The sequence below is a fragment of the Anolis carolinensis genome, chromosome 4 (assembly GCF_035594765.1).
Source record: "Anolis carolinensis isolate JA03-04 chromosome 4, rAnoCar3.1.pri, whole genome shotgun sequence".
Taxonomy (NCBI): domain Eukaryota; kingdom Metazoa; phylum Chordata; class Lepidosauria; order Squamata; family Dactyloidae; genus Anolis; species Anolis carolinensis.
In genome coordinates, this window is record NC_085844.1 from 90,428,719 (window position 1) to 90,438,219 (window position 9,501).

General features: G+C 43.7%; 1 protein-coding gene and 1 long non-coding RNA gene across 4 annotated transcripts in view; one reads left to right on the forward strand and one right to left on the reverse strand.

Moving 5' to 3' along the window:
- The window catches only part of dennd1b (DENN domain containing 1B), a 222,795-nt gene extending 220,592 nt beyond the window's left edge, over positions 1-2,203 (reverse strand). The window contains exon 1 of one of the 3 annotated variants that reach the window (XM_062980777.1): positions 1,854-2,203. In XM_062980777.1, the coding sequence (XP_062836847.1) occupies positions 1,854-1,870 (17 nt within the window). In that variant the 5' untranslated portion in view covers positions 1,871-2,203. The remainder of the gene's footprint in view (positions 1-1,853) is intronic. The other 2 variants (XM_008119992.3, XM_008119993.3) reach the window with 2 other exon arrangements.
- A 212-nt stretch (positions 2,204-2,415) lies between these two features.
- LOC134299003 (uncharacterized) lies at positions 2,416-9,299 on the forward strand. The gene is made up of 2 exons (XR_010006162.1): positions 2,416-5,401; positions 7,590-9,299. It is a non-coding gene; the product is annotated as an uncharacterized LOC134299003 (long non-coding RNA).
- Positions 9,300-9,501: the final 202 nt, after the last annotated feature.

Sequence of the window (9,501 nt, forward strand, 5' to 3'; positions counted from 1 at the left end):
GGGGGAAACTCTGACACATGTGCATGGCTATTAAAGAATATGTAGATTTCATTCCCAGTTAGATGTGTTGCCAGCAGAGACAGGAGCATAACAATGGTATACATAACTGGAGTAACATCATGAAATTTTTTTAAACCTGCATCTAGCCTAGCAAGAGACACAGGGCCCTTCCACATAGGCATATAACCCAGAATATCAAGGCAGATAACCCACAATATCTGCTTTGAACTGGGTTATCTGAGTCCACACTGTCACATAATACAGTTCAATGTGGATTTTATATAGTTTGTGGAAGGGGCCGCAGAAGTCAATAGTGCCATGCCATTAAGGTAGGGATAGAAATGAGATGAGCCTCCAGTTCTGGGGAGTCCAGTTGAAGAAGGAGACAAAATGGAACATGTTTAAAGGATGGCCACCAAAATGATGATAATGATAATATTGCGTTCAGCTGAATTTAATCAGATCATTGCTAGAGGAAACCTGCTGCCACTCAGAGGCTCACATATATAATGTGATTGGGGGTGGCATTGAATTTAATTATATGATGTAAAATGGCAAAAAAGTTATTATATACAATGAAAATTAAATACCATCCCCAATACACATTTTGTTTATATATCTATAAATATTATAAAAGTGAATGTATGTAAGTGGTGGTCTATGTTTGCAGCTCCCGCTTCCAGAGACCACTGCAACTCCCACTTATGATGGATAAGGACTAAACTTGGGACACCGACACCCAATGACCCACTTTACATCCTGCTGATATTGATAGACGTCCAGTTCAAAGCAGTTATTGTGGGATTTTCTACCTTGATATTCTAGGATATAGGGCTATGTGGAAGTGCCCTTAGTCCACATAGCCATATATTCCAGCTCAAAGCAGATATTGTGGGATTTTCTGCCTTGATATTCTGGGATACAGGGCTGTGTGAAAGGGCCCTTAGTCCACACTGCCATATAGTCCAGTTCAAAACAGATAATGTGAGATTTTCTGCCTTGATATTCTGGGATATAGGGCTGTGTGAAAGGGCTTTGAGTTCACACTGCCATATATTCCAGTTCGAAGCAGATATTGTGGGGTTTGAAGTGCAAAACACTTGGAGAGCTGAAGTTTACACATTTCTAATCTACAGGTGCCCCTGGTGTCACAGTGTGTTAAAGCGCTGAGCTGCTGAACTTGTGGACCAAAAGGTCCCAGGTTCAAATCCCGGGAGCAGAATGAGCACCCGCTGTTAGTCCCAGCTCTTGCCAACCTAGCAGTTCGAAAACATGCCAATGTGAGTAGATCAATAGCAGGAAGGTAACGGCGCTCCATGCAGTCATGCCGGCCACCTGACCTTGTGGGTGTCTACGGACAACGCCGGCTCTTCGGCTTAGAAATGGAGATGAGCACCAACCCCCAGAGTCGGTCACGGCTGGACTTAACATCAGGGGAAACCTTTACCTTTACCTAATCTACAGCAATTTCGAATGAGCTTATTCATAACATACATATATAGAGAGCAAGAATTACAAAAACAAAAAACCCAAACCAAAACAAAACAATGTTTGTAGAATGTGGGCCCTTCCACAGTCTAATGGCACAGCCCCTAATGCCACATCAGGGAGGAACCATATAGTCTTAGGGTGCCTCATGATGGATATACAAATCTTCCAAAACCTGAAGGGGAGACTTCACCCCAACCCTCCCCCTCCAAAGGGGCCTATGCTGCCCTCTCCCACAAAGGGGCATCACAGAGAAAGAGGCCCAAAGGGGAAGCAAAGGGCTGAGCCCATCCAGGGGGGCTTTAAGGCCTACTCCCCGCCGCCCTTCCCCCTTGGCTTCCTCCTCCTCCTCGCTGCACACTCACTTGATTCTGCAGTCCATGCTGGCATCTCGAGGGGGGAAAGGCAACGAGACGGAGGCGCCGCCTTGTCCCTCTTCTCTTTCCCCTCAGCCGGCTTGGGCGGGAACGGAGGGGGCCAGGAGAGGCCTCTGGCTCTTCTCCCCACTCTCAGGAGGGGCCCATGGCGAGAGGGGAGGAAGGAGGGCTAGCGACGGCCGCCTCAGCAAGACAAGCGGCAGCACCGCCTCCTCCCCGCTCTTCGCCTCAGTTCCTGTCTCGCGTCGCGGGCACCTGGCGGGAAGCAGGAAGCAGCAGCGCCCGGGCTGGAAGCGCCGAGCCCTGAGAGACCCTTCGCTGCAATGGAGGCGGCTCGGCCAGGTGTCACACTTGTGGCCCTTCCAGCTGCTCCGGGCCTCCAACTCCCAGAAGCCCCCGCCAGCTCGTCCAATGGCAAGGGATTCTGGGAGATGAAGTCCACAATCCACACCTTGGGCACCTCTGCGTGACAAGGCCTGGCCAAGCCGCAGCTGGAATCATGGAGCCTTCGGTGGCCAAGAGGATAAAAGCCTCGTGACTTGAAGGTTGGGTTGATGACCTGAAAGCTGCCAGGTTCGAATCCCACCCGGGGAGAGTGCGGATGAGCTCCCTCTATCAGCTTCAGCTCCATGCGGGGACATTAGAGAAGCCTCCCACAAGGATGGTAAAACATCAAAAACATCCGGGCGTCCCCTGGGCAACGTCCTTGCAGACGGCCAATTCTCTCACTCCAGAAGCAACTCCGGTTGCTCCTGACACGAAAAAAAAAAGCTGGAATCATAGCCTTGCAAGAGTCAGCGTGGGCCGTCCAGTCAAAGCCGCCAAGGAAAGAACCCCACTGTTGAACTGCTCTTACATAGACTCAGCGGACTCACATAGACTCACATGGACCATCCAATCCAACCCCCTGCTGTGCAGAAAAGAAAACAATCAAAGCACCCCAGCAGATGGCCACCCAGCCTATGTTTCAAAGCCTCCAAGGAAGGAGCTTCAACCACACTCCCAGGCAGAGAGTTCCACTGGTGAACAGTTCTTACATAGAATCATAGAGCTGGAAGAGACCACATGGGCCATCCAGTCCAACAAAGCACCCCAGCAGATGGCCACCCAGCCTATGTTTCAAAGCCTCCAAGGAAGATGTTCCACCACACTCCCTGGCAGAGAATTCCACTGGTGAACAGTTCTTACATAGAATCATAGTTTTGAAGAGACTACATGGGCCATCCAGTTCAACCCCCTACTGTGCAGGAAAGAAAGTAATCAAAGCACCCTAGCAGATGGCCACCCAGCCTGTGTTTCGAAGCCTCCAAAGAAGATCTTCCACCACACTCCCTGGCAGAAAGTTCCACTGGTGAACAGTTCTTACATAGAATCATAGAGCTGGAAGAGACCACATGGGCCATCCAGTCCAACCCCCTGCTGTGCAGGAAAGGAAACAATCAAAACACCCTAGCAGATGACCACCCAGCCTGCGTTTCAAAGCCTCCAAGGAAGATCTTCCACTACACTCCCAGGCAGAGAGTTCCACTGGTGAACAGTTCTTACATAGAATCATAGAGCTGGAAGAGACTACATGGGCCATCCATTCCAACCCCCTGCTGCGCAGGAAAGAAAACAATCAAAGCACCCCAGCAGATGGCCACCCAGCCTGTGTTTCAAAGCTTCCAAAGAAGATCTTCCACCACACTCCCTGGCAGAAAGTTCCACTGGTGAACAGTTCTTACATAGAATCATAGAGTTGGAAGAGACCACATGGGCCATCCAGTCCAACCCCCTGCTGTGCAGGAAAGAAAACAATCAAAGCACCCCAGCAGATGGCCACCCAGCCTGTGTTTCACAGCTTCCAAAGATCTTCCACCACACTCCCTGGCAGAGAGTTCCACTGGTGAATAGTTCTTGCATAGAATCATAGAGATGGAAGAGACTACATGGGCCATCCAGTCCAACCCCCTGCTGCGCAGAAAAGAAAACAATCAAAACACCCCAGCAGATGGCCACCAACCTGTGTTTCAAAACCTCCAAGGAAGATCTAGGATCATAGAATAATATAACACTGAATGAAACATGTAGAATAATCACAGGATGTCTTAAATCTACACCTATTGATAGACTTTATAAACTAGCTGGCATTGCCCGTACTGATGTCTGACGGGAAGTTGCTGCCATAAGGTCGAACACTGTGAAAGTATGGCTATCAGCCTCCTTCTAGTAGACTTAAATCAAGGAAACTTTTCATGAGAACCTCCAGGCCTTTTAATGTTCCTTCAGCAACAGAAAGAATATCCCTGTGGGCAGAAAAATCAGGCAATTTCAACTGGATGGCCCATCACGCAAACCAAGAATAGGCAACTTGGAAGTCCCTGAACAGACTCAGAAGCGGTGTTGGGTGATCAAAAGACAATCTGGCTAAATGAAACTACCTAGAAGAATCCTCCACTTTGTGTGATTGTGGAGCAGAACAAACAACTCAGCATCCGTATGCTTTCCCACAATGCCCTGCCTCATGCACATAGGAAGAGCTGTTTAAAGCTACAGACAATGCGGTTGCTGTTGCCCGTTTTTGGTCTAAAATTATTCAGCTGCTCATGCTCCCTTTAATTGTATCAGTTTTATACTTATTTATTTATGCAATGCTTTTGACACTAAATAAATAAATAGAATAATAGAGTTTGAAGAGAACACATGGGCCATCCAGGCCAACCCCCTGCCATGCAGGAAAGGACACAATCAAAGCACCCTGACAGATAGCCATCCAACATCTGTTTCAAAGCATCCACTACAATCCCAGGCAGAGAGTTCCACTACTGAACAGCTTTTAAATAAATTAATAGGATAATAGAGTTATGGGCCATCCAGTCTGACTTCCAGCCCTGCAGGAAAGGAAAAAACCAAAGCACCCGCAGCAGATGATTATCCAACCTCTGTTTCCACTGCACTCAGCGGTAGAGAGTTCCACAGTTGCACATACAATCATAGGATAATAGAGTTGGAAGAGACCACATGGGCTGTCCAATCCAAGCACCTCGTGTGCAAGAAAAGAAACAAAGCACTGACAGATGGCCATCCAGCCTCAGTTTCTAAGCTTCCATCACACTCCCAGGCAGAGAGTTCCACTGCTGAACAGCTCTTATATAGAATCATAGGATAAAAGAGTGGAAAGGACTTTAACCTTTAAGATTGGTTTGAGGCCATTGTTCGAATCCCCGCTCAGCCCATGGCAACCCACTGGTGAAGTTTGGAGCAAGTTACACATTCTCGACCTCAGAGGAAAGCATTGTGTACCTCTCATCACACACAACAACAACAGCAATAGCAGCAGCATGTTTCAAAATTTGGAAAAATCTGTTCCTGGTTTGAACGTGTTGTTCCCTGTTTAGTTATGTGGTACTGACTGTGAAAGGTGTTATCTACTCTAGAAACTTTGCTTTTCTGGCTGCCACAAACTATGCTGAATTGGTTGAGACTAAATGAGATATTTCTTGAAAAACTATAGCAAGATGTGCTGCAGGATCTACAGCAAAAACAAAGTTTTGACAGTTGAGTAAACTTTTTCCATGTTTTTATGATAAAGCCAATTAGGAAAGCAAAGGGCAAAAAAGCACCTATTGTCACACTTACAGTATGTAAAGCCCAGGACCTCTCTGGCTATGGATTTTACTCAGCCGGAGAAGTCCTAGGCCTCATTACAGTGCAAACCTCAGAGTTCTGCAGGAGGCAGTCGCAGGATACATACAAAAGGGTTTTAAAATCAACTAACAAATATTGTATTATAAAAGAAAATATATTACACTATTTAACACAATTTTTGTTCCTGGGTTATCAATGACTCTTTCAGGGGTGAATTTCCCTTCTAAGGGATAGATTTCTCTCACTTCCTGTTGCCTTAACAATGAGTCGTTTGTAAGTCAGATGTTTGTAACTTGGGGACTCCCTACTCAAAGTCCTATTCGTCAAAGAGGTTTATTCCAAAACATCGACACATAAAATTATCCTAAACACCAAATTTTAACAATCCTATCTTGTCAGTTTGGATTTATCCTGTCCGCAACATCTATGTTGCTGTGGTGATCTAATTCCAAAACATTTCATTGTTTGTGAAAACAGAACTGGAAATAGTCATTTTGCTTGAGATCATAATGAAAGTACATCATTTCCACACTGCATTGATTTTCTGATACTGGCATACTTCATTCAGCATTTAATCTGTAAGATTCTAGATGATCTTTATCCAAAATCATTACATACCATTATTTCCCCTCTGACTTTGTTTTTTTCACAGCTCACATTAAAAAATGACAGTACAATTAAAATATGCCTTTCAGATACAAGCCCTGAGAAAACTGGCATAAGTCAGAATCAACAACAAATTAAAACAAATCCAGTGTCATGTCAGACAAAGTTTTGTGAGATTTCTCTCTCTTTTTGCTATTACAGTAGAGTCTCGCTTATCCAAGACTTGTTTATCCAGGCCTCTGGATTATCCAATACATTTTTGTAGTCAATGTTTTCAATATATCGTGATACTTTGGCGCTAAATTTGTAAATACAGTAATTACAACGTAACATTACTGTGTATTGAAATACTTTTTCTGTCAAATTTGTTGTATAACATGATGTTTTGGTGCTTAATTTGTAAAATCATAACCTAATTTGATGTTTAATAGGCTTTTCCTTAATCCCTCCTTATTATCCAAGATATTCACTTATCCAAGGTTCTGCTGGCCCGTTCAGCTTGGATAAGTGAGACTCTACTGTATTTGAAAGAACAACCTATATGTACTTGGCCCTTTACCATAAATCCTCTATAAATGTTATATATATTACCACAGTATTCCTTATAGTAACCCTGCTAAGGTATAACAGAGATTAACTAATAATGACCTGCTTAAGTCAACCCGTGTGCCTTCATGGCTGAGCTAGGATTTGAAGCAAAGGATTTAGAGCTCATTAATTTAACCACTATGTACCATTAACAGGCAATAGTGTGGGCTTATGTATCTAGAGTTTACATCAAATCTTCCATTACCTGTATTTTTGTGGCTATGAAATAATATATGGTATTAGGGTGCTTCCCGATTTGACTTTCATACTGCTGTTGCCCTGTTTTTTCATGCAATGTTTTTGGGGAATGTCCAGAGAATATCATCTTTCATTTATAGCTCTTCTATGTTTTATTAATTAGTTTAATACTGCTATTATTACATTTCCTTTCCATACTTGCACACAAACTTGTTAAGAGCGATGGGAGAGAAAAGGCACATACAATGTCTTTTGGTTATAATAATTGGAGTTTTCCCTTAAGATGTAGGAACAGTGTGGCATTCCAGATGATGTCTGTACTTCATGAGTAGAAGATAGGCCAAGGGTTCTCAAACTGTGCTCTGTGGAGCTTTTGGGGCTCCACGGGTGATAATGAGGGTCTCCACAGCCTTATTGTGTTTTTCTTGCAAGGCAGAAGGGGGTTGGGCTGGATGTCCCCTGGAGCTTCTGCTATTATTATTATTATTATTATTATTATTATTATTATTATTATTATTATTACATAGGCTGGGCAGTCATCTGTTGGGGTACTTTGATTGTGCTTTTCCTTCATGGCCAAAGTTCTTTGGACTGGATGAAATACTGTTATGTTTATGCTGGTTAAAATTGTTCTTCATTTTAAATATTGTATTGTTCTTTCTTTCTGTCTGTCTGTCTGTCTGTCTTTCCTTTTTTCTTTTTTAGCACTGTGTGAATTAGTTCACACAAACATTCTCCATCCATCTGCCACTATCTCAGCCAATGCCTGATATATATATACATTATATATAAATATAATAAAAGTCAATGTGTGTATCTATGTGGTGGGGTACATATGTATGCAACAATCTCTTTTTCTGGCCGGGACTCCGACTTCCATAGACCATTGCAATCCCCACCGATGATGGATCTGGACCAAACTTGGCACACAAACCCCTCATGGCCCACTTTACATCCTGGTGCAGATTGGGGTCGGATGGGCCATGCATGGTGGAATTTGCAGTAGTTTCTCCCACTTCAGCTCCAACTTCCATAGACCACTACGAACCCCATGAATGAAGGACCTGGAGCAAACTTGCCACACAGACTGTCCCCTCATGACTCACTTTACATCCTGGTGCGATTTGGGGAAGGATGGACCATGGGTGATAGGATTTGCAGTCCCTTCACCTGCTTCCACAGACCACTGGACCCTCAAGAACGGTGAATCTGGAACAAACTTGGGACACAGACCCCCATGACCCACTTTATAACCTGGTGAGGTTTGGAAGAGGAAGGGCCACAGATGTCAGAATCTGCAATCGCTTAACTGATTTCCACAGACCACTCCAACCTCCTCAAATAATGGACCTGGAACAATCTTGGAACCCAGACCACCCCCCCCACCTGACCCACTTTACATCTTGGGGAGGATGGACCACGGAAAATGGGATTTGCAATACCAATTCAGAAACTACTGCTAACCCCATTAGCTATGGATCTGGACTAAACCTAGGATACAGACTCCCCTATGACTCACTTTATGTCCTGGTAGGATTTGAGGGAGGATGGACCATGGATGATGGGATTTGCAGTACTTACCCCTACATCCAGAGACTACTTCAAACACCATCACCCATGGATATTGACCAACTTCTAGTGGGTCCATTCATAACATCCAAAAACAAGCAATGCCTTTTCCAAATAACCCGGGCATTGCCAGGTACCCAAGCTAGAATAGAACAGAACAGAATAGAATACATAAACATTTATTAGGGCTCTGTGGCTTAAAAAGTTTGAGAACCCCTGGCATGGTCAGTGGGGAAGAACAGAGTTGTTGTCCAAAAACACTTGGAAGGTCACATTATCCTAAATTAAGCTGCAACTTTAATTATTATTTCTGACCCCCTTTTCCTTTTTAATCTTAATCCATCTTTTCACTTACATGTAGTGGGCCTTTGGTAGACAGTGGGGTTTAGCTGCAGGATTGTACCCCCAGATTCCAAAATCCATAAATGCTCAAGTTTCATTATATACAGGCAGTCCTTGAGTTACAAGCATCCGACTTAAGAACAGGTGAGACAACAGGAAGTAGCATGGGGCGGATAACCTTTGTATTGTATTTGTATTTGTTTGTATTGTAGTAGGAAGACTCAGATTTGTTTAGTGGCATTGGCAAAGAACCAATACTTGAGATTCAGCACAGAACATAAAATGTGCTCCTCTATTATTTTTTAATTAATGTCTTGGACTTGGACTTGGTATCTACGTATATTTCTGCTGCCATAGAAAGTCCAGCTGATATGTGTGAATAATGAATATCAAATTATGCCGAGATGCCCTTATTCTGCAAGTGATTGGGCCCTTGTTTTGAACTCTTTTACATCTGCTATACACAGGGGTTAAAATAATAATAAAAAGAACCTGTCATACTTATTTCCTCCAACTACTTCTCCTTTCATTATAAATAGCACTTCCCTGTTTTTCACAAAATATGGTTCAAAATTAAGGACATTCTGATTCTGGCATGGTTTGGTTTCCATTTGTTTTTACTGAGATGCTTATAAGATATGAAACAATGTTATGGTCAAAGAAGTGAATGTAAATGTCACATTTTCAAAAAGACGTGTGGGTGGAA